Below are 26,202 nucleotides of genomic sequence, written 5' to 3' on the forward strand. Positions count from 1 at the left end.
GAGGATCCAGACAGTCCTAATGAGATTTGATAGGCTAGGGTCAGATAGTAGGGGAGGAGGACCTCCCCTATCAGTGGACTAGGGAAGGGACATAGAAAAAGAAGAAGGATGGAAGGTGGGACGGGGTCGGGAGGGGGAGATGTGGGAGATGGCTACAGCCAGGATACAAAGTTAATAAATTGTAATTAATAATAATAATAAAGAAAAATTCCTGATCTCATGAACCTGTAATACATAGACCATCAGCTAGATGAGTCCAACCTATCACAGGGCACTTATAATGGAAGAGGGAGTCAAAAGAATAAAAGAAGAATCTGATGCTCTGTTTCTGGCTTTGACCATGGAGGAGGGAGTTACTAGAAATGTGAGCCAGGAAGCTTCTGAAGTTGGAAATGGCAAAGACATTCTCCAATAAACTCTCTGGAAGAAGGAGGAACTATTGCCCATATGCTGACATTAGCCCAGGATATCTGCTTTGGACTTCTGATCCTTAAAAACCTTTCAGACAATAAAATAAGCAATAGAAAAAGTAACCAAGACATGAGGCAACTACTTACTGTAGGGTCCAACATTGATACAAGTGTCATGGCAGAAAACCTTAAGGCCTGAACGATCTTGTGCGTATTTTGAAAATAATTACAAGCTGAGATTTCAAGAGCGCAGTAGTCATATCATGCCCAGAAGACAACACTCCTTAGCATGCCACCCCTTCTCCCAGCTTATACATTCTTTTCTTCCCCTCTTACAAGATGTTCCCTCACCCTTGAAAGTATACCTTTAGGGATGAGCTTTCAGCAATCACGTATGTATTCTCTGCATTTTGACCAGGTAGACATCTCCACAGTAATTGCTGCCTGTAACAAAAAGAAGCTTCTTTGACCGAAGCTGACAGAAGCACTAATCCTTGGGCATTAAACATAAATATTTAGAAGGAGTTTTACAGCATACCATGTCTGTACAGCAAAACAATAGCTTTTCCCATAAGGACCTGTGACTCCCCCCAGCCATTGGATTTTTGGGGAGTGACGATGGGGTACTATAAGTACAAGGCATGAATTCCCTCCTATGGAGCAGACCTCAAATCTAATTTTAAAGTGGCTGGTAGCCCCCATTACAGCCATGCCACAGTTGCACATGTGGACACAGCTTGCCTCGCTGGTCAATCACAGAGCAGAGCCTACCATAGCATATCACAGCATACCATAGCATACTGAGCCACAACTGACTGTTGGTGGCAATTCCCCAGCAGTATGCTTCTAGCATATGAAAGCATGCTAGCCTAAGTTTTCATCTCAGTTCCTGCTCGACTCTCAGTGCCCTGCAACCCCAGCATGTATATGCCATTATTTTTAAACAAATATATGATTTCCTTTCTAACTTTTCATCCCAGAAAAATTGTAGTCTAAGCGGATTCTTTCTAAATGTGCTTTCTCATCTAACCTTTCTGGTGCAGGGAAAATGTTAATATTAGACTTGAAAAGAGATCTGAGACATTTGTAGTCAAAATGAAAGTATTGACTTTCATATCCACATGCAGTACCAAAACTGGATCAGCAATAGATAAAACACGAAGAGAGAAAGCCAAAAAGATCTAGTCAGACTGAAATGTAAGATAAATAGCCGTGGATAAAAAGCTGAGGTTCCACAAGTGTTGGTGGACTTGAAATACAGAAATAAACACTGACGGTTGGAATTTGGCTTCTGAAGGTTGACAGGACAGAAACTATCCCTGAAACACGGAGAGCTAACCCTGCACTCGGTGTCCAAAGATGGGGTGTCAGGTAGAGTGCGCCTTTTATAAAGAAAATAAAAATTAAAAAACACACCGTTATATCTGCTACTCTGGCTATAACTCATGTGAAGCTTCAGGCTTTGGCAGAGAGAAAATCATTATGGGTTGCTGAGTATGAAGTAAGTAAGCCACCAGCAATATTGCCAAGTCAGCATGTAACAAGGATTCCAAATTAATGTGATAAAAACTTAATGTTTGCTCTCGAAGCCAAGGAATCTGGGCAGAGATAACCAGGAAACTGATGGGTAAGCAAGGATGAGCACAGACATGAAAATGTCAACACAGCATAGAAACACAGGCCATCACGGCTGCCAGTATCCGGGGGGAATTCCCCTCAAGCAACTCCACTGAGCTAAAGCCAGCTCCTCAACTAAGCTGCAGAATTCTAGGAGCTGGAGCAAAGTGGTGGGTTTATAAAGTAGAGATAAGAAAATAGTACAAATTTTAGATTTAATCACAGAGGTAGAGTAGGGGGAGATGGAAAGAAACTGAGACACTTGTGCTCTGTAAAAACTGACTAAAAAAACAACAATAAAAATAGTCCATTCACTCACAATGTGAGTACTTTGAAATGCTACCCTCTGGATATGATAGGGCTGTTGCAATCATGAACACACAGCCACGGTGGCTGTCTACAGAAGACCTGCACAGTAAAATAAACATGAAAGTAGGACTGGTTTTGTGTCAACTTGGAACAAGCTAGACTTCTCTAAAAGGTAGGAACCTCAATTAGGAAGGTACCTTTATAAGACCTAGCTGCAGGGCATTTTCTTAATTAGCGATTGATGGGATCAATCATTTACTAATCATGACCAATCACTAATTTATTGATAGTGGGTGATGTCACCCTGGGCTGGTGATCCTGGGTTCTATAAGAAGACTAGCTGAGCAAACCGTGAGGAACAAGCCAGTAAGCAGCACTCCTCACAGCCTCTGAATCATCTCCCATCTCCGGGTTCCTGCCCTATTTGAATTTTTGTCCTTACTTCCTACAATGATAGACGGTAACGTGAAACTGTAAGACAAACTCTTCCCTCTCCAACTTGCATTTGGTCATAGCGTTTCATCACAGAAATAGTAAACCCACATTGTGGGAACATTGTAGCGCAGTCACAGACGCCTGAATGGTACAATCCACCACTCACACAGGCCAGGCCATACTGCTCCTAAACAGCAGCCTGCACAGCACAGTATAGTACTGTGCTAACCAATGTAGTTCAGTTATAGCATGTAAATATGCTACATAAACATACATAGTATTTACATATCTGAACATATCTAAAAAATGTTGAAGGAGAATATGTTATGAAGGATTTTTAAAAAATGTACATCTGTCATGGGGATCCAGAATCTGAAACCCATCTTGTTACCAAGAGAAAACGTAGAGGGAGGGACTGGCAAAGGGAAATGTGTGTAATTACAGTGTGGTCAGGGGGAGAAAAGTTCTTAGTTTCTCTCTGCCTTTCCTATAGCAACTTATAGAAAAGATGAGACAAAAGCCAAAAATATGCACATATAGATTGAGCCCTGAGATGGGGAAGTCTGCTTCTGGGAGATTACGTTCTCCTTTAGAGTCAGGGCTTCATCCCATTTTTTCTGCAGTGTGCATTCTCTCTGGAAACTGTTCGTTTGTAGAGTCCATGTGTGCAGGGCCCCTGTTTTCTGTGGTGCATCATTTTACACAGTTTACACAGGTAGGGCTTACAGGACTAGCAGCCACTCTGGGCAATTCCATGAGTAAGTGGTGAGTAAGTGGCTCGGAAGGCTGAGGTCCGAAACTTCAGTATAGAATATGTAAATATCATACCCTCAACCCTCATATACTAAATTTATGTTAAAAACCCAATTGTCCCTAACAATCAATTACATTTAACTTAACTTTAAAACTTTTAATTTCTTAACTTATTCATTCTTTTGTAACGATATTTTATAACACATTGCATAACTCTACAAAGATATTCTTTTATTTTATATATTTAAGACATAGATTTTAATTATCCTTCAGATAATTAAGACGCATACACACCTTGGCCTAAGACTGCACAAAATGGTAATGAGCAGCGTCACAGTCCCCTCCCTCCACATGGCATCCCATCCCACAGGAAGCTCTCTGGGCTCTCTCACATACACAGGGCTGTCTTCTAGCACAGCAGCATCTTCTTCTGGACCCTTCCTGAAGGATGAGCTTAAACTCTCCCCAAGAACAAGTCTATCCATAGTGATCTGCTTGCTTTGTTCTACTTCTAGCCATTGATTTGCTTGTGGGTGGACTGTGATTCACGGGTACCCAGTCCCTGTTAGTGGGATCTTTCGCTTGCCTTAGTCAGTGTTTCCAGACTTTCTAAGGCCTTTGTTAGGGATCTGAAGAAGCTTCTTCTGATTTTTTTCAGTAAATTTCCCAAAAAGTTTGTCTTATTTTGGTGATTATTTTTCTCTTGGCTTTTGTTCAGCTAGACATCCAGTAGGCAAGAGGAAACTGTCAGCACCATTATATACTTATGAGACACCTTTATGTGATATATATGTGATATGAGCCATTGTTAACCAAATACTATTATATGGTACGTGGCTATACAATATAAATCCATAGACACATCACTTCAGAGATACATGAACATCTATAAGCTAAGTTTCTTTAAAGAGACCAAGAATTTTTTTTTCTCTCCCCAACATTTCAGGGCAGACAGACTTACTTGTTTCATGAGGTAATCCAAGAATGGTTTTACATCTCCAGCCAGTCAGGACAGAAAGAATTCCAGTGAAAGCATATTTTAAAAGGTTACCTCATTTCAACTCAATATGACTGTCCCAGATTTAGTCATGCCTTGCTGTATGGAAAGATGAGAGATGTGACTAACTCATGTGGTTAGGCGGAATGAACTGGAGGCACATCAAGGTTCTGGGGCTCCACTGGCTGCCTCTGTGTTGTTAAAATGCTGTCCCCTGGGGATGGCTGTAGACAATGTCTACCCCACCCCCAAGATCTCAGTGACAAATTGAGGTATAATTCCACCAAAGTTCACGTCGGGGAACCAATGAGTTTATTAGGCTTATGTACAGAACAGTGGGTGATGGGCAGGATGGTGAGTGACCTTAAAATAGCCGTTCTGGAAAGTCTTCATCCTGCAGAGAGAGTGGCTTTCCTATGGTTGCATAAATGGAACCTACTTCCTCTCATCCTTCCCATCCATATACTCTAGCTCCTCCCAGAGACCCCAAAGCTATGTGCAGTTAGGGTAAAATTGCATATAACTGGCTGGGAATGGGGGCTGGATAATCGGGCGAGGCTCCTATGACCAGCCCCACCCTCTCCTTCCAAGAAGGAATGTCAACAGTCAACAAGCCCAGCTCTGCCGATCTTGGGCGAGCAGGCTTACATGGACTCCTGAAGATGGTGGGAGTTTGGCTCTGAGGACAGTCCTGTACCACCCTCTGCCACAAGAGTAAAACTCTAAATTAGAAAAAGGAAAAGAGACAAGAAAGGATACACAGAAAGCTTCAACTGTGATGTTTAAAAAATGAACATAAATTTGTCAAAATGTTAGAATTTCATAAATCTGGGTTGTGAATATGAGGATTTTCATTATATTATTCTCTGTACTTTTTGTGGACTTGAAATGTCATAATATAAATGAACAAATTTCCTTTGAGCATCTTTAGTAAACATGCAGAATGACTTAAGTAAATAGATGGAAATGTTTACAGGATGGGTGGCAGCAGGGGCCATATAGTACATTTGTCATTTAGATTCACTATTTAACAAATACATTGTAAGAAACCAGCAAAGCAGGCATTGCACTTTCCAAACCATGGCTGACAGTTATTTAAAACACTATAATACTAAAACTAAAGTCTAGCTCCTGAATGAGCTACATTTAATGAGTTTAATGAGCTCTGAAGTTTGCCTTTGCAGTAAACTTAAAAAGTTCAACCTGCACAAAAGACACTAGCCAGTCTGCCCTTGGCTTTATGTCTTTTTTGAGATTCAGTTGTTTAAAAAGTCTAAATTCAAGGAGGCCTGCATGAGGAGGAGCATGCTGGTTGCTTTTCCATCAGTTTGCCACAAGCTGGGATCATCTGGGAAAAGGGAACTTCAACTGAGAAGATGCCTCTACCAGATTAGCCTATAGGTAAGTCTGTGGAGCACTTGATTGATCAATGATTAATATGAGGTCCAGCATAGTGTGGGCTTTTCCAATCCTGGGCAGCTGATCCTGGGTTACATAAAACACAGGTTGAGCAAGCCATGAGGAGCAAACCAGATTGCAGCTTTGCTCCATGGCATCTGTTTCCGTTTCTGAGTCCAGATTCCCACCTTGAGTTCCTGACTTGGTCTCCTTCGATGATGGATTATAACCTATAAACTAAGATAAACCCTTTCTCTCCAACTTGCTTTTGGCCATCATGTTTTATTACAGCAATAGAAACGACACTGAAGCACAGAGCTAAGAAAATATATCTAGCCATGTTGTTAGACTTATTGATAGAAGGGAAAAAACCTCACTCAAACACATGCATCATTTTCTCTTGGGATCCAATTCATAAAAGCTGATTAAAAAGCAAGATTTATATAGTTTTTCGTCAGTGTTGAGTTTTAAACAAAAAATCGATAAGCTGGGGAAAATTACATCTGCTTATCTTGTTGTATTGTAGTCTGTGGAAACGTAAGCTTTTCAAGTACCTGTGAATTTTAATCATGAAAATACTTATTTACATTTATTTATAAGAAGTATGAAATTCTGGTAAAAGCTGGATTTTAAAATACCAACAGAAGCTGTGTTAAGTGCTGTTATGCAAGCAATTTTCTCAACTTATTAACACAGAGCATTAAAATCTGCATAAACAAACAAGTTACTGGATATCATGCGAGCGTGTGTTTAAGATGAGCAGTAAGGAGGAAGGCTGTTCTAGCATCCCTATTTCCCACAGTTCTACAGTTTTTCCAGCTCTTCATTTTTCATGGGGATCTGTATTCTCTACTTCAGTGACAGATTCCACACGAATCATCAAGAGTCTATGATCCTGGGGCCTATTCTGCAAGGCAGCTCATCTGTAATATGCATGAGGTTCTGGATTCAATCCCCAGAACTGGGGGCGGGGAGGGGGGAGTCCTGGGCTCACGTGGGTTCAATCCTCTGCATCACTGAAATAGAAACCAAAAATGTATGTGAGAAAAAGACAGAGTGAGAAGGAGAGAAAAAAAAATGAACTCTAGGCTCAGAAAAAGTTGATTTTTAAAGAAATGATGAAACTATTAACTCATCTATATTTCTTTCATTTAGACTAATTAATGGGATAGCTGAGCAGAAACACATAAACACACGGGTGAGCTGGCGTGAGTACTATAAACGTGTTCTTTTTTGGTTGTTTTGTTTTGTTTTTAATGTTTACAATAAACATTTATTTAAAGTCAGGCATCTGCAGAGCCAATAATTCTTAAATTGTGATTCAGGTTGAAATATGTCATTAAAATATGCTGAGACCAGGCACACCCACAGATCTCAACAGCAAGATTGCTTCTTCGCCTATTCTTCTCTCTTTTCCCGAATAGCCTGTTTCAGATAGGGCTCAAGGTAGAATTTGTCCTCCTCATATTTTGTCCACTGCTCCTTAGGCAAGATCTGATGTCTCATTGTCAGGTCCAGGGCTCTCTTAATGTGAAACATTCTATCATTATAAAGGTCCTCAGGAAGCCTTCTTATGGCTTCCTTTACATCTTCAGTTTCGAACATTGTATCATCTCACATTAACCCCAGTTTATTGACTCCTGCAGCATTATAGTACCATTTTTGAAAACCATCCAGCCACTTGCTTGACCCTGTAACAGCAGGTCTGCTGGCCATTTTGACCTGAGAGTGAAGCGCTGCCTTCTCATAAAACATGTTCTTAACTGTGCAGTCACATGGCTTAGAAAGGTGCTGCCCAAAGTACATTCTGGGGATGACTAATCCACAAACTGTTAGTGCTCTGTGGTTCAGGAAACACTTTCAGCAATATGACAAAAATCTTGCACATGCTAAATCTAAAAAAAAAAAAAAAATTTCCTAGTATTTTATGTTTATTATATTCTTCTAATACTACTTGAAATTTTAAAAGCCTGGTTGTTCCCACAGACAGCTTGAGAAGCAGCTAATAAAATCCAAGTCATGAACTTAAAACCTTACAGTGAGAGTGATTTATTTAACATAACTAGAAAGATGATGGTCTGTACTTATTTAGCATTTGATATTTTGATATTAAATTCATGTGGAACAAAGATGATTATCTCCATGCTCTGGATAAGGAAACTGAGACCTGGGTAAGAGAGTAAGCTAGCCAAAGCCACACAGCTAGATGAGTGAGGTGTCAATAGAACAGCAATCTTCTAGGGCTACACTCATGTTCCTTCCACAGCTTCCTGCACAGGAGTGAAACATAGGGTGGTTTGCAACAAAAATTGAAACCATTATTGTATCACTCGTCTTTGAAATAAAGTTATTCATGCTTTACAGTTCAATTGAAGCTAAATGTTCCTGGGGATTCAGAGAAACAAAAGAATCATCAGACCTGAACTTTGTCTTTAGACTAGAACCTTCAATGTCAACCAGCCTCAGACTGTTGCTCTCACTGTCTGCACAGGCTAGGGGTGGGGTATTGAACTGTTAATATTTTGTTTTTATGTCATTTAAAAGTGAAAGAGGAAATAGAAAGCATGCACTAAATCCTAATGCAGAAAGTATGTCCTAGTCAATGCTGCCCAATAAGCTACTAGATCTATATGACTATTTCCCAGTACTTTAATATATATTTTTAGTTAATTATTTATTTGTCTTTGTGTATGGAGGGGTATGTGTGCCAAGTGGAAATGTAAAGTTCTCTACTGTGTGAATGTCAGGGGTTGAACTCAGATCATCATGCTTGACAACAAGTGAGAAGACCAGGCCTGGCTCCCACCAAATAAATAAATAAATAAATAAGAAAAAGAAAAAAGAAAGTCACCAGTCCTAGGAACTAGGCCATAGGTCACCAATTCCAGGAACATAACCATAAAATCCCCTACCCAAGGAATAGCCTGTAGGTAACCACAAGAATGGGAAGGTATTTTATCTCAGGGTGGGGCATCTGTGCTTGGCAGCCCACTGATCTTGTAGTAGAACTTCCATGGCACAGAAATACATAACATTCCTGAGGTCTATAGATAGCTCACTCACTCAGCTAGCCAAACACTTTGTAACAAGCTTGACCTTGCTGAATGTCACCCAATCACATTCAGAATTTTCCAAACCATGCTATAACCCTAAATAAAAACCCCTTTCTCCCTGAGCTCAGGGCTCTACACTCAAGAACTTGAAATAAAGACCCTACTGCGTTTGCATCAGAGTCAGCTCCCTGGTGGTCTTTGGGATCTTCGAGACTTGGGCATAACACAAGTGCTATATCCACTGAGTCATCTCTTCTGTCCTAAAGGTGTACTTCAGCTTGGCCTTGAACTCAAGATCCTCCTGCCTCTGTCTCTTCAGTATCTCCTGCCATAGTGGGCAAACACAACCAATTTAATTTAGAATAAAAATTTAATTCTTCAGTTTCATTGGTCAGCATCCAAATTCTCCATTGACACAAAGCCAGTGCTTATTATATTGGGCAGCACCAGTATAAAACATTTCTACCATTGTAGGAAATTAACTGGATAGTACTATTATATTTTGCTTTTGTTTTTCTTTATTTCCAGAAGGACTCCTAACTTTGAAAAATTAAAAGTGAAAAAAATTTAAACTATGGATCTTCTATGAGAAACATATAGGTGTGCATATTGAATGATTATCTTGAACACCAAATAATTTCATATATAATGTAAAATGAATTAGTCATTCTGTATATGTTATTACAGGAAATTATTGCAGTAGCAGTTACTCATTAACCAGCTATCTTACAAATAAAAGACACAAAATTTGTTAGATTTATAGTAAGCTTTAAAGCACTTGAGCTGCACAGATATCAACCTTCTAAGCTATGTTGTCTGCTTCCCATCCAAAATCCCAAATATTTGCACATATTCCATTTGGCCTGTTTCTGCTCCATCAGTCCAGTCCTCAGAGCAAGCTGCTCTTTGCCATGTGCTCCTGGTTACCCCATGGTGACCTCCTGTCTCTTTCCTTCTCAGTCCTCCTTCTCCTTTTCTCATGGTCCTCCTGAGCCCCCAAACTGAGAACCTTCACTCCACTTACCTTCCTTCTGCCCAGCCCAGACTGTCAGCAACTTTATTAACCAATCAGGGATAATTAGGGAACATTCCTTACATCACTTGGATAAAGGAGATGCTTCAACATATATAACAATGCCCATGGCAGGGCAGTAACCAGATCTCAAGGCACTGAAATCAGGATCTGAAAACACAGTGCACAGTAACCTCCTCCACAAATGTAACATCTGGTCAACTAAAGAATCAAAGGATCAAGGAATCAAATGTAATGGAGGCAGGTTAAATATACACTGCAAAAAAAAATCAAAGTCTAATTTTGAGAGAAATTTGGAATAAGGTAAAAATTTTACATTTGTAATTTAAAAACAGGAAACAAAGTAGGTAATGAGAACTAATGAAAAGATTAAAAAAAAAAAAGTCAGTCTTTGTTGCTCTAAGGATTTACAGCAAGGCCAGCATAGCAAATCAGACAATTATTCTCAGCAGCACAGACAGGGCACTATTGGAATTATAGCAAGCTTGCCTTTCCATTTTATAATAGAAATTAAAAATTCAAAATAGAAAGTATAAAATTATAGGACAGAATGAGTCTTTTATAGCAAGCAAACCAACCATGACTTAATGTCCAGGAAGTGGAATATGTTTTTAAAGCATCTCTGAAGACATATGGCTTGCATCCTAAGCCCCGTTTCCCAGCCAGCTGCCATGCTCAAATCGCACTGAGCATTTCAGGCAAACGCTCTCTTGACTGTGTGCTGGTTTGTCTCACTCTGATAAAACACGCTTAAGCTGCATAAAAGCCTCAAGGACTCTTTCTGGCCCCTTATCGTGAGGCCATGTCAAAGATGGGCCATCACCTCTTCTTCACAGTCTTCCAAAACAAGCAAAGCCTGAAAACTCATCCAGCCTTCATCTCCTCATTCCAGTGACAGGAAGAGAACAAGGTGCCAAGGAGATGGAGGGGCAGAAGAGAGCTGGAGAACATGGTTCCGCTCCAGGGTACCATTTATATCCTTGAGTGAGATGCATGCTCCTTGACTTCTACAGCAGAGGAGAAGAGAAGAAAGGGATCAGGTTTGTTGTTGTTGTTTGTTTGTTTTTAGTCATGAGGAAAGACAGCCAAAATCTATTCATTTCCAGAACATCTCTTAGAGTCAAAAGTGATAACCATAAATGATCTCTATTTTTAAAAGAGTTTGTGAACGGCTTATCTGAATCTTGGCAGCAGGAAGGAGTCTGTTGGAAATCTAAAGATAGGTGGCAAGCTGGCAGATGTGATTCGAAGTGTTCCCAAGACACTGCAGGAAGCAGAGAGGCGGGGGCAGGGGGATAGAGCACAGGCTCCAGGGACAGGCAGGCTTGAAATCACATGGAGCCTGGGTCTCACTCAGGTCTACAGAGGGGTGGATAATCAGATACATCACATTATCTGCAGCTTATCTAGGAATGAAGGTGTCTCTGTCTTGTTGGAAAACAGAGAAAATGAAAAAGAATAAAAAGAACTTCAAGAAAATTCAAGTTACCACTGTTGAGATCCAAAGGAAAAAAATATATCAAAGTCTGAAGCAACCAACTCCCATTTAAATAATTAGTTTTACATACTCATTGATAAATTGCTAAAGGATGAGAAGGGAAAGTTAAAGAATCATGTTGGCTACAGCCTAGCATCCACAGACAGTTGACTCGAATTGCAGTATGTCCTAAGGTCTGATCACTGATGGTGCTCACGGCCTTCTAGTCTAACACATGGTGTGCGTGGGGAATGAGAGTGTGGAAAACAAGCACTGAAACTGGTTGTGCTGGCTACTCTTTTTTTTTAATTTTTTTTAAATTTTTTATTTTTTTTGCTGGCTACTCTTACGTCAACTTGACAAACGGTTTTAAAAGAAGGGGGACCTCAGTTGGGAAAATGTCTGCATATTCTCAGAAGATGTGGCTGCAGCCAAGCATATAAGGCATTTTCTTAATTAGTGATAGATGGTAGAGGGTCCGGCCCATGGTGAGTGATGCTATCCCTGGGCTGGTGGTCCTGGATTCTAAAAAAAAAAAAAAGGCTGAGCAAATCATGTGGAGCGAGCAAGTAAGCATCACCCCTCCACAGCCTCTCCATCACCTCCTGCCTCCACGTTCCTGCCCTGTTTGAGTTCCTGTCCTGACTTCCTTTGGTGATGAGCAGTGATATGCAAGTGTAAGGCAAATGAATGCTTTCCTCCCTAAGTTGCTTTGGTCTTGGTGTTTCATCATCGCCACAGAAACTCTGTCAGGACATTGGTATTCTTAACCATCATGCTCACTATCCATCCTACATCTGCCCCACTTCTATTAACCTCTGAGAAAGACAAAAGAACATTACAAAGACAAAGCTATAGCAAAGAAACAAAGAGCCATCCTTCATAAAACATCCCAAGTCCAGATTTAGCAGGAGAGCCTTTAGAAAACAGGACAAATTGATTCAGCTGTTTTTGTTGGTCAGTTTTTGTTTGTTTGGTTGTTTTTTAAATAACAAACTCACCGGAAACAATCTATCTTAAAGGAGGAAAGTTTTTTTTCAGAGGCTCGCAGCTTGAAATGCTCCAGCTCATGATTGCTTTGTCCTGTTGCTGTAGGCCCATGATAGCTCAGACATCACAGCAGGCAGCATGTGATGGAAGAAGCTTGTCCATGGCATGACAGATGAAAGCACAACCAGAGAGAGAAAACGGAGCCAGGATTCCCCACTCTCCTTATCAAGGGTACAGCCTCAATGACACAACTTCCTTCCATTGGACTCTACCTCCTAAAATCTTTAGGAGGTTTTAGGAGGTAGATTATAGTGCCAAAGGCTGGCAGTAAGCCTTCAAAACATGGTGTCTTTAAGAGACATTTGAGATTCCAGCTACAACATTTCATAGGCAAAGACAAACCAAGGTAAGCCATAGACTTTTGGTCTTCTTACGTTTGTGGCCTTGAGTTTTGTCTTTGGGGCATAAGCATTTTGCAAGGGTCTTTTGAGAACTTTGGGATTATGGACAATTTTTAACCTTCTGTCCTGATCTGCCCCACCCCCAACCCCCCCTTTTTTTTTAAACTTTTTTGGCATGGGGTGGTGATGGTAGCTCTCTATGTAAGGTTAGGGAACATACCACGGCTTCATCATGTTAGGCAAGCACCCTACCAACTGAACTACATCCTCAGCCCAAGAACACCTTTTCTTAAAGATGTAAGGGTAGAAAACAGAGCACTAATTATCAGAATTGAGCCAAAGAAGGAAAGGATACCTGTGCGTGTCTTTCTAAATTCTCATATCAGGTACTTGCTGAATGTTTGGGCTGTTTGGCATTTGACCCCTTTTCTTAGGGTTACTCTATCCTCTATATCTTGATAGGAGACAAAATGTTCCTTTCCAACCCAGAGGTGGACACTGTTTTTTCAGACACTCTTGGAGGTAGCATAAATGTACCCAGCGTCTACTTTGACTCCAGAGTCAATAACACAGAAGCAGGAACTGTGTGCCATCCAGGTCAAAAGTCACTTAGACTGCAGTTCTGACACCAGGACCTGTTACTGGTGTTGACCAATATGACTCAGTATTAGTGCCACTGTTCTTCCTCCCTCCCTCTGTCAAGAATCCATCCATCTCTATCAGGTTCTGTCTGGTTTCTTTGAAACATGGTTTCTCTGTCTTCCTGGCTGTCCTAGAACTCTGTAGACCAGACTGGCCTTGAACTCACAGAGACATGCCTGCCTCTGCCTCCTGGGTGCTGAGATTAAAGGTGTGTGCTACCACCACCTGGCTATCTGTGTGTCTCTAGGTTTGATTCTCTGGTCCTTCTAGAGACTCTGAGAGGTACCCCATCGCCTTTATTGTATTCATTTGGTGTTAAGTTTAGCAGAGACAGCTTCTACTTGGTTGTAGCCAAGAATCCCAGTCTACCAGGAAAGTAGATTATGCAACAGGCCTGCCCTATTGAAAAACAAATGCTTCGCTCTAGTACTGAGTTTCTGGTGATCACAGCACAGCAGTATAAAGTATGAGGAATAAAAAATTGTGTCTGCACATCTTGAAACCCCTCCCTCTCTGAGGTCACCTACTAAATCTAACTGTCCTTTTCTCTGGATTAAACATTCTGCCATATTTGAGACTTTGGACTGCTTTCTTAGTGATGGTCAGTTTTAACTTTCATTTTGAACACCTCGAAAAGTGCCTGGGGAATAAGTAAAGCCTGCCTGGAAGGGTATCTGTTAGGCCATTTCCAAAGACAATTAGACTATGAGAACTGTGCCCTGGAGGGTTTAGCTTGAGGGTTTCATTAGATGGTGGCATTACAGAGAAACGGTAAAAATGCAGGAAGCAGATCCTCATGAAAGAAGTAGGTCATTGCAGGGAGTGCTCTTACATGCTGGTTCTTTCTTGTCTGGCCCCTTCCTGTGCTCCTTTTCTCTACTTTCTACCTTTTGTGATATTAACTGCTCTACCTCCTGGCCACACTGAAGAACTGAACCCGGGAGCGAAATACAAGCTTTCTTTCTTAAGTTGTTCCCTCAGGTATTTTGGTCACGGTAATTCAAAAACTTCCATCCACGGAGAACCTCTGCCCTCCTTGGACATCTAGGAGGTTAAGGACTGAACAGAATTACTATTATGTTCTTAGAGCATTTCACTCTGCCTGACATGTGTCACTCAATGAGATTTCAGTGAATAAGAGTGAATGAGCGCATAATATGTTTTTACCAGCTAAGGAATAAACCATGTAGAAAATATCGGTCAGAAAAAAAAAAGTAGTAGTATTCCATTTTATGAATTTTATGAAACCTTCTTTAATTATAATGATTAATAGTATGTAAGCAAATTATCTAGGTTAAGGCAAATATTTTAATTCATAACAGATCATCAGTGAGCTTCATCTGTGTGGTGATTTGAACAGGTGTGTTCGAATGCTTGACCCATAGGGAGTGGCACTATTAGAAGGTGGCCTTCCTGGATTACATGTGACCTTGTTGGAGAAAGTGTGTGACTGTGGGGGTGGGTTTTGAGGTCTCCTATGCTCAAGTTCTGCCTGGTATAAAACACGGTCTCCTCCCAGCTGCTTTTAGATCAAGATGTAGAACTCTTAGCTCCTCCAATAATAATAATATGTCTGCCCGCGTGCTGCGGTGCTTCCTGCCATAATGATAGTGGACTAAAGCTCTGAAACTGGAAGCCAGCCCCAACTGTTCTCCTTTATAAGAGTTGCCTTGGTCACGGTGTCTCTTCACCACAATAGACCGCTGACCATGTTGATTAAGTTATCAAAATCAAGACTACAAAAGAAAATAATGGGGCCATAAACTATGTGGCTGCCAGGTAACAAGCAACTTCAAAAGTCCTATGGCTACACAGTTAACTATACAGATGTATGCCTCAAAAACTCAGAAGTTGAACAGTTCCATCATTCTTTCTTTGGAGTTCAAAGGCCACTGGGTTGTTGTTGTTTGTTTGTTTTATCTCATGGAAAGCAAAATCTGAGATTACAAAAGTAGTTTTGTCTAGACAAATATACCCAAACTCTGTTAATTTATAGTTAAATAGTACTTATATCAGAACTGGAGAGATGGCTCAGCACTGAAAAACACTGGCTGCTCTTCCAGAGAACTAGGGACCAATTCACAGCACCCGTGTGGTGGCGCATAATTGCCTGTGACTCTAATTCTAGGGTATCCAATGCCACCTTCTGGCTTTCCTCAGGCACTGCATGAACACAGTGCACATACATACATACATACATACATGCAGGAAAATACTCCTACACATAAAAACAAAACAAAAAACTAAAAAAAAATTAAAAAGATCAAATTTGTCCCAGCATAACCAGATAGGAATTTCCTCAGGCATCAATTTACCAGAAATGGATGTTGACGAACTAGCCAGTGAACTAAAAACAGCTCAACATCTGGTTTTACAACTTCGGTTTTCTTGAATAAAACCATGTCCATCTGTTTAGGTATTGTCCATGTGTGGCTGCTTTTGCAATATAGATATGAATTAAGTAGTAGGGGAGCATAGCTCACAGTGAACCTAAAATATTTACTTTTCTTTTTTTTTTTTTTTTTTTTTTTTTAGGAGAAGGATGCTGATGCTTGCAGTCAAGAAGATGCAGAGAAACCAGAACAGTCTGACTACTGGAGCTGGACAGGGAGACTCTGGAAACTTGGATTCTTTTGTCCCTTATCAACCTCAGAGCTTGTTGGTCTTTCTGCTTTCCCAGCAACATCACTGTAGTGAGGACTTATAACTATGAACTCTGCATAAATTCAACCCATAGCATGCCATGATTCCATATCTATGTGTAACTCTGCCAAGCCTTTTTTCCTTGAAGTCTCATTGTTCTCACTTTCTGAAAATAATAGTCTTCTTTTTATTGACAGCCCTCCTGAAAACTCATTATCAATCTATTTTCTGTTCCTCTCCCCCACCTCTATAATCTTAAACACAGTATCACACACCAAAGTTCTTCCAGTACATTTTTTTCTTCTGGCTCCCCCACTTGCCTGGGCCTCATTTATCTGCTTCCAGGGCTTTCAGTACAACTAATTCTCTCTCACTTGAACCTCCTGTTAAAACGTCATAGTGGCCTTTTCAAAGGCTGAGGATCTTCACATGAGTGTTCAAGGGTTCTGCTCACACTTGTCGAGTTTGACATCTAAATCATAATCTCTGCCCACAAAAACAAGTCACAAAATGCACACAAAACAGACAGCTCTCTATTGTTCTTACTCCTAACTTAGTTGTATCCTTCTCCCACAGGTTGCTAAAACCAGAAACAAGAGACTCTCTCATCTACCTCCCATCAAACTTTAAATTGTAAATGTTCTCCAGTTGGAAATATATTTAGAAATTGTCTCTTTTGTGTCGTTTACAATCTTCTTTTATATGCTCTCCCACTGAACACCTTTAAAGGAGCTTCACCTTGTATTCCTGTCCTACTTGGCTATTTCTCTGCTTTACTCCTCTTGGTTTCCAGTGTTACATTTCTATTATATAAATTTGATCCTTAAATCTATCTCTTCAGAAATCTTCAAGAGTTCCCAGTGACCTAAAAAGCAAAAACTGTTTGGAGGAGTGTTAGAAGATAATTATGCCCTCAACTACTTTTTCCGATTGGTTTCCAACTAAATCCCACCATGAAAATTGTGTCCAAGCTGGATCTTTCTCCCCCACCCCCACACCAAGTTGGATAGTCAACACGAATGCATTTGAAGGACAACAACTAGTCACAGTTTAGTTGACAGTGTGTGTGTGTGTGTGTGTGTGTGTGTGTATATGTGTGGCGTTGGGTACATGTGTTGGTTGAAAAGTTTTGTGACCAAACCCATGAAAACCAGTTGCACTTTGAAAAAAGAAGCCCAAACAGCATCATCAGAAAGACTTCTGAGGATATTCTGAGCCCTAATCAGAAGGAATAAAATTTCTTTTTCGGTTTTTTAAGACAGGGTTTTTCTTGTAGTCCTGGATGTCCTACACTCACTTTTCAGGCAGGGCTGGCCTCAAACTCACAGAGCTCTGCCTATCTCTGTCTTCTCCCTGAGATTAAGGCATGCACTACCATGCCCAGCTGAATAAAACAATACCAAGAGGCAAATTTTACGGGAAGAACTACATTGTAGCCTGTTTTTGTGGTTATATATTTAGTAAATATGTATTTCTAAACAATACTCTCACAGCTGAAATTACTTATGAACTAAAACTGAATAATTTGAGTAGAAGGAGTACGTGAAATAAAGCTAAGAACTTTGATTCATTTTAAATAAGAATATGTTTGCCTTATCTTTACATTGTAAATTTTCTTGAAAGCCTTAATCACATCATACAGGAATGGATCTCTGTTTGTGCAGTTGATTTGAATTCCTCCTTGCTTTACCCTATATTTCTCCTATAATCGCTGTTCTAATGCTGCCTCTCTGCTCTGTTCTCCCAGTCCTTCATCATGCAATCAGCAGAGCAGATGAGTTGGCCCCTTTCCATGGTCTTATCTCTACATAATCCTCTCATGGTCAGCAGCATAGCACTTGCTCGGAAGAGCTCCCGGAGCCTATTCATTCAGAAGTCTAAAGCTATTAAGGTTCTTTAGAAAACAGTTGTTCCATTAGACATTGCTCCTGGTACCAAACAGCTGATGCTGCTGGATATGGCCTTTTCTCCCATTAAACAGAATTAGATATGAGATAGTTTTAATGAGGCCGCTAATATTCCGTCTTTAAAGCTCTCTCCTCCACTGCAGTCAATTAGGCATGCAATTGATGTTTGAAAGGAAATCATGTCAGGCATTGTCCTAACAGTGTCAGTCAACAGGAAAGGCAATATCTTCATTCTCATTGTCGTTATATTCTAGGGCACGAAGAAAGCAAACAAACAAAATAAAACATCAAACTAGGCAATGAAGAAAATGAAACAGGGTGATTATAGTGACTATCTTAAAGTTATTTCTTTGTGTACATTATCAAAGTGGAGCAACTAAATTCTTTTCTGAGATGCTTGATCCGTGACCTGAATGATGAGAGGGTTATGAAAATATCTGGGGGGGCAGGGGGAACAACATTCCTAGCTGAGGGAAGAGCCCTTTCAGTGGCTGTAAAGTAGCAATGGCATGTGAGGGAAACAGAAAGGTGGTTCAAAGTATGAAAGTATTTCAAAAGATAACACAGGTATAAGCATGGGATAGATGACTGGGGGGGTCTTACAAGCAGGGTACAGAAGTTTCTTATGTGTAAAGCGGGAAATATTCGGAAGATTTGAAGCAGGTGACAGGTCTAATTTACAATTTATAACAATGATTGCTGGCTGTGTGGTGATTGGATTGTGGCTGGAGTAGGGGATAAGGGAGTTGAGGAGGGAGGACAGCTAGGAAGCTCCTGGGATGAGAAGATAGTGGCTTGTTCAGAGATAGCATCATGGTGGACACGGATGTTGTGGCATAGATCAGAGTGGGGCAGCGGCAATAAGTAACGACAAAAAAGAACCAACAACGTCCAGTTCTTTGAACAAAGTGAGCTCATAAAAAACAGAAGAAGGGCACACTGGGAGGTGGGAGACAGTCAGACTCTCTTCTTGGACCATATGTGTGTTTTGAACTTTTGACATCTAGAAGAAATAGTATTACAGGCAGTAGACAGACACACTTGAAGGTATGTCTGGATCCAGGATGCCTTATAGCCTTGAAACAAAATGAGCATATTCAATGGAAATTTACAGAGAAAAGAAGAGAAAAGGGAGAAGAAAGGAGGCCCACCAATATCACAGGTTAAAGGAGAAGGTACTTCGGGTTCTGAGGAAGAACGAGTTCTTCTTTACTGGACTCCAACATCTATATCCATTACTAGTTTTATAGTCACTCTAGACCAGCCAGCAAAATCTCCTTTCCTATCTTCCTGTTAGTAGAGATTCTAGGATTTGACCGGGAGCCACTGGTCCAATGTGCTTATTTATTCCAAGAGGATGAACATTTCTGACAGCATCCTTCCTTTAAACGATACAGCTTGCACTGCAAACCACCCACCTGTCCTTTCTGAACTCAGCCCACTCTTATCTGCCTTTGGCATCTAGATGGTCATGCTTTCCCTTGTGGCACAAATCCTGTTGAGCCTTTTGTTTAGGGAGAATGTATGGGTGTTCTTTTTGTTTCCAGCATTTCATGCCTGATTAAATCCCTTCTCAGTAATCTGAAGTGCTTTCTCAAGGTGGGTGTTTGGGTAGAAAACTGGGGTGCTTAGCTTAGCGGCGCCACAGACACAGGAAAATTTGATGAGTGCCTGAAGCTCGTTTGTCTCACTTCTAAAATGTATATATGCAAAGTCTCAGGGAAACCAAATGAATAAGTGGTTTTGATAAGTCAGTTTTTCACCTAGAGTCTTGTCAACAAGATGTGGGCATTTGTACATGTATGTGTGCGTGTGTGTGTCTGTTTAAAGGTTGCCCTTTTATTGATTGAAAATTTCATACACATATATAATGAGTTTTGATCAAATCCACTCTCCACTCCCTCACCTCCAATTCTTTCCCTATCCCCATAACCATTTTTGCCTCACTCCCAAGTTCGTGTGTTCTTTTTAATTTTTTTTTTCTTAAGCCCTCTGAGCTCACTTTGTATCCCTGTGTGCACATGGATGCCACCCTGAGGCATGAGTAGCCTCTTTGGAGCCACATCCCCAAAGAAAACTCACTCTTCCCCATCTCCCCAGTCAATACCTCTTCAGCTAAGGGTGGGACTTCATGAGCTCCTCCTCCAGAAATGAGGAGGTTTTGGCTGGCTTGATCTGTGTGCAGTTACAACCACCGCAAGCCCTGCCGTTTCTGGAAAATACTGCTTCACTGTAGATGTCCACTAAGTTAGCCCTTACATTGTTTTTGGCCTCTCCTCAAGGACCCCTGAGCCTTGCAGAGAGAAGCTGTGGTATGGACGTCTGTTTTAGATCTGATCACTCCACAGTCTCTTATTTTCTGCATGTTGACCGGTTGTGAGTGCAAAGAAGCTTCCATCGGGAGGGCTGAGATATTTACTCCTCTATGGACATAGGTTGAGAATGTAGTGGGCTGTTTATTATGGTGCCCATGTAGCTAAATAACAGTTATAGGTTCTCACTTAGGGACTATGACCTAGTAGCCAGCCATCATGAATTCTTAGCTCAGATATGAGGCATGGATTCCATCTTATGAAGTAGGCTTTACGTTTAATCAAAACGTACTTGATTATTCTCATAACATCCATGCCACTATTGTATAAGTGGGCATAGCCTGCCAGGCAGTCATGACTGTGGCTTACATGACTCAGCTGGGTAAGACTGTTGCTCTATTTTTTTTCCTCCCTGAATGCATAGCACCTTCTAGCTCTATGAAAGATAGCCAGTAGAGATGAAGCTTTTAGGCTAATACCAGCATGGTTTCTCCATGTTCTAAGACTCATACAAGTATATCGTCTCTTCAGCAATAGGTCTTGACATTCAGTTTGCACAGATTAGCAAAAGCATTTGCAACGTCATGTGATGTTTGTTTTGCAGAGGCCTATGGGACACAACTGACCAACAACTTGAGAAAAGGCAATCCCTACCTAGCTCTGGGCTTTTTATTAGATCTCAGATTGTGTTTGGGGAAGGCATTGTCCCCCTGTTATAGGGCACTGTCATTTAACCTCCTTTTAGATATGTTCATGTATATATTTTAGGAAGTTTCCAGAGTAAAAGGTTTCCACATGGCATTTTCAAAGACTTTTAAAGTCAGTTATCCCTCTGCAGACTCAATGCCCTGCCCTACTCTCCTAGCCCCACCCCATTTAACACTTCTCATTCCCTTATTCCTCTTTCACCATCGCACTACCTGCATTCTGTCATTTTTTTCTTGAGATACCCTCCTATGCTCCCTTACTACTTCCCTGCCCTTTATGGGTATTCTAATTTAAACACAGGTATCTAAAGATTCAAAGCTAGCACCCACACATGAGAGAGAACATGCAGCATTTGTCTTTTTAGGTCTGGTTACCTTGCTCAGAATGATTATCTCCAGCCCCATCTATTTCCTTAAAAATTTCATTTTTTTCTTTACATAATTCACATTTTTTTCTTACAGCCTATTGTGTAGAGATACCACATTTTTATTATATATTCATCTGTTGATAGGTATCTAGGCTGTTTCCATTTTCTGTCTATTGTGAAGGGATCAGCAGTGAACATGGATGAGCGAGTATCTCTGTAGAGAATGTAGAATCATTTGAGAAGATGCTCAGGAATGATATAGCTGGGTCATATGGCAGATATCTGTGTAGTTTTTGAAGATGCTCCACATTGGTTTCTAGAGTAGCTGTACCAGTTTGAAGCCCCACAGAGAGCAAGTGTTCCTCTTTCCCTACCCACATGAACATTTTCTTTCTCTCTCTTTTTTTTTCTCTTAGCCATTCTGCCTAGAGTAAGATGAAATATTAAAGTACTTTTAATTTGTATGTCCCTGATAGCAAGGGATGTTTCCAAAAGATATTCCTCAGCTATTTGTATTTCTTCCTTTGAGAACTTTCTGTTCAGTTCTGTGCTTCAATTTTTAATTGGGTTCTTTTCTTGATATTTAGTTAATTAAATTATTTGTATACTCCAGACACCAACCCTATGTCACAGGTATAGCTGGCAAAGCTATTTCCTTATTCTACAGGCTGCCTCTTACCTCAAACCATGGCATCCTTTGCTGCACAGATATGTTTTAGTTCCATGGGATCCCAATTGTTTATTTTTCCTTCCAGAGTCCTGTACCTGAGTTGAAGCATATTCTGTACTTTCTCTTTATCAGATCAGATTCAGAGTATCTGCCTTCTTTCTTCTTTCTCTTCCTTTCCTTTCCTTTCCTTTCCTTTCCTTTCCTTTCCTTTCCTTTCCTTTCCTTTCCTTTCCTTTCCTTTCCTTTCCTTTCCTTTCCTTTCCCTCTCCTCCCCTCCCCTCCCCTCCCCTCCCCTCCCCTTTCCTTTCCTTTCCTTTCCTTTTTTCTCTTTCTTTCTTTCTTTCTTTCTTTCTTTCTTTCTTTCTTTCTTTCTCTTTCTTCCTTCCATTCTTCCTTCCTTTCTTTCTTCCTTCCTTTCTTTCTTTTCTTTCTCTTTCTTTCTTCTTTCTTTCTTAGGTTCAGCTAGACTGACTTGCTTATGAACTGCCAGGATCTGCTTGTCTCTACCCCAAGTCATCAGTGCTGGGGTTACTGATGTATATGGCCATGCCAGGCTGATTGTGGGTGCTGGTGATTCTAACAGGTCCTCTTGCTTTCATATCAGTCGCTGACTGTTACCTCAACATTAATAGTTTTTATTCTCAATTTTGTGTAAGAAAAATACACTGCTGATATAAATCTCATTACCTGTCCCTCCCCTCCAGTTTCTGTTGCTCAGTGTAAAAATCAGAGTTAAAACCATTGTTTGTATATAGTTGGTATCAACTAATCATACTTTGTTGTGGCTCTTCGGTATGAACTGCCCACACTCTACATGTCTCTAGAACAGTCACCTTGAAGTTGTTTGGTCACTGTACTTAGAGCCACATCCATCACTGGTGCAATGCATCCACACACCTTCCTCATCTCCTCAAAAATAAATGTAGTTTACAAAACAGAGTATCTAAAATTAACAACGGGAGCAATAAAAATATACTTTACCTTGATAGAAGGGACTCATGCTCCACTAATGCTACTAAATAAGTTTTTTTTAAAAGAACACTGCTTTCCTTGCTTGCTGTGGAATTGATATATAAAATAGCCCAGAAGAGCTTGGCAGCAATACCTTCTAATGTCTATCGTCTTCCATGCATGGTGCATGTGCTGCAGGATGTTGCCAATGAAGCAAATGTGTAAAATAAGAACCTTCCAAATAATAACAGAGGCTTTGCAAAAAGAGACATGCCAACCACGAAAGTCACATAGTAACCGGCTCACTGACGTCCTATAAGAAGGATTCCTAAACTAAAGGCTGAGTTATGCCTATATTCCCCAAGAGCTGACATATTCCCAATATGCTGACATTTCCTATGAACACAAGCGAATGCCATATTTTTAAAGCAATAAAATTCTTCATCAGTTCCTTCAGGCAATGGTAACCTTTCTAACAAAGATGGAGAAAACAATTGTTCTTTGGGACACTAAGGCTACAAAAACAGCATTCTGAAAATAGAAATGTTCCTTCATGTGATTTTTGTTGTTGAAAACAACTTAAATATCAAAATCTTTTAGTATCTGCATAATTAAAATCTTAGGATGGCATTTTTAAAACTTAAAAAAAAATCCTCCAATTAAGTACTTTCAGTAGGTTTAGAACCCACTTCCTTAAAAAATTTCTATAAATAGCAATTTCTCATTAGTTTCAAGAACTAGCTTTAGGATTAATACATACGTATTCACTAGTTGAATTTCAGTATTTGCATTGTTGGTAGACAAATGTCCACCATGAGAATGGGACTAAAAAATAATTGTTATACTTTAGCAATGGTGCCTTTCTCCATGTAGCTGAACTGGTTTTGTAAAGCCTTCACCAAAAATGACATAGCCATGTATTGAGCTTTAAACCAGACCTCTGATCCACTATAACGCAAGCTATTTAAACCAAGATGTTTTTAATTGATGAGGTATTTTTAACCAAATTGGTCAAAAGAATATTTACTATGCCATTTATAAAAATAATTTTTATTTTCCCATTTGTTTTACAAAGCACATTTTTCACAGCAGAACATTATTGAACACACAATTAAGATTATAATTATTAAACTTGAGAAGTGCTCAAAATGTTTTCATTAAGAGTACATGATTGAAATGGGACTTGGAGATCACCGCTTTAGTAGAATTAGACTCATCATGCCTCAAATCCCCGCGGTCCCTTTCTCATCCACTATACCTGCTCTTCTGTTTTCAGACTCCCTTTTCAGTTTTCTAAACTAGCCGACTCTTCACTCACACCCCAGTCTTTCCACTCTACTCTTGGAAGTTCTGTCACAAAGAGCAACAAACTCCCATTTGTAAGTAATATCCTTAGAAATGTTCTGTGGACGCCCCTCCTATTTTCTCCGTGAACCCTTCTCCTTGAATGTGTTCTGACCCTTGACTCATGTTTTAAAGAGAAAGTAGCACAACTGCCCTGGGACAACTCTAGATCAGGATCGAGATGGCCTAATGTCTTCTTCTCCTGTACATATGGGGTTGCTAAACTGCCAGGTAAGATGCTGGTAAGTTTTATATAAGTAAGTTTTACATATATATGGAGGAAGAGAGTGAAAGCTGAGTCATCTCCACAGAGTCACCAGATACAAGAATGACTCTTTCCCTATCCCCTTCAAAGCCCCATATAATTTCAGCTGCATCTTAATAGTGTAAATCAAAACTTATCCAGCTGGACCCAGTGAACCTGCAGTGTTTTGAGAAATAATAGTTGTTTGTTCTGGTACCCTAAACAGCAATAGATAACAGACTCCTCATGTCTATACTCAATCTTCTGGGAACCTAGCTTGAGTATAAAGCAACTTCCCTGAAGGCCATTTTATCCCAAACTCCATCAGCTGGCATGTGCTTAGGCCCTCACAACCCACAGGCCAATGGAGAGCACAGCTGTCTCCGTGCTCCCTGTTGTCTTCTTGCACAGACCTCTCATCTCTTGAAGTTCATGCCATCTGGCTACATGGGCCTCTAAATCCCGTTGCTGCCGTCTGCTGACTTCTTGGCCATTCTCCTTTACTCATGGATAACCCCACTCAGGCCACAGCATCGACTCCTAACTTCTTCACCCTGCTCTGTGGTGTCAGCATCACGTGGATGACAGCATAGGACCTCTCTGTTTCCCCATTCCTTAGCCATCCTCCACTCATCTTAGCCACCTCTCCCACTGTCATCGTGCTTTAGGATTATAAACCAAACCACTTCTTCTGCAGCACCAACGCCAAATCTGATGCTTTCTGTTTACATGTGCTCTCACCTGGTCTGCAGATCTTCTTGAGCACACCAGGTCACTGAAGAAAACGACACGGCCAGGCTAAAACAGCTCACTTTTCAATTTTGACAAACCTCTGTTGCCCAGTCACAGAGCTTCACACATTAGATCTCGATTCATAAACCCATGCTCCATGCTCTCTTCTTCCTCCTTCCATTTCCCCCTTCCCTTTCTCTCACCCATCGTTAATGGCTCTCCCTGAGCTTCTGAGATAAAGCTGCTATTGCATCTTCCCAGCATAATATCCAATGATCCATCTGTACCTGTGTCATCTTCCCTCCTGTGACAAGGTTCATACTAAGCCGCTCTTCCCTTGGTCCATCAGCTCTCAACAGTTCTTAGTCACAGTCCCTACTGCCTCCCCAAAAGTTCTATGCCTGCCATTATCTGTCTCCCTTTAAACCAGCATATCATCCACTTCAGTGCAGGAGCAAGCTTTAAGCCATTACCCCTCCTCACGTCATTCCTTTGCTCACTTCCAAAGCAAAACTCCTTTGGTGTGTGTATATAAACAATCACATGTAAAACCTTCTTCAAATTCTAAGCATGACTTCCCTTCCTATTAGTCACAGAAACCATTCTTGTTGAATCACCTACAGTCTTTATATTGCCAAGTCTAAGGTGTGATGATTCTGACTTTCTTCCCACAACGTCACCATCTAACTACTCCCTTAAATGACAAATCTTATGCCTAGCCTGACTTCCTCCCTGGCATTCTCCCTATTTCCAGTTCATCAAGAGAACCCATCCTTTCTCACTGTAGATCCAAATACGTCTTGTTTTCT

General features: G+C 40.6%; 1 protein-coding gene across 1 annotated transcript; it reads right to left on the reverse strand.

The window, feature by feature from the left end:
• Positions 1–7,317: 7,317 nt before the first annotated feature.
• LOC110566245 (cytochrome b-c1 complex subunit 7-like) lies at positions 7,318–7,524 on the reverse strand. Its single transcript, XM_060393281.1, has one exon. It carries the CDS (start codon positions 7,522–7,524, stop codon positions 7,318–7,320), a length of 207 nt encoding a protein of 68 aa, XP_060249264.1.
• Between the last annotated feature and the right edge of the window lie 18,678 nt (positions 7,525–26,202).

The sequence above is a fragment of the Meriones unguiculatus genome, chromosome 10 (assembly GCF_030254825.1).
Source record: "Meriones unguiculatus strain TT.TT164.6M chromosome 10, Bangor_MerUng_6.1, whole genome shotgun sequence".
Taxonomy (NCBI): domain Eukaryota; kingdom Metazoa; phylum Chordata; class Mammalia; order Rodentia; family Muridae; genus Meriones; species Meriones unguiculatus.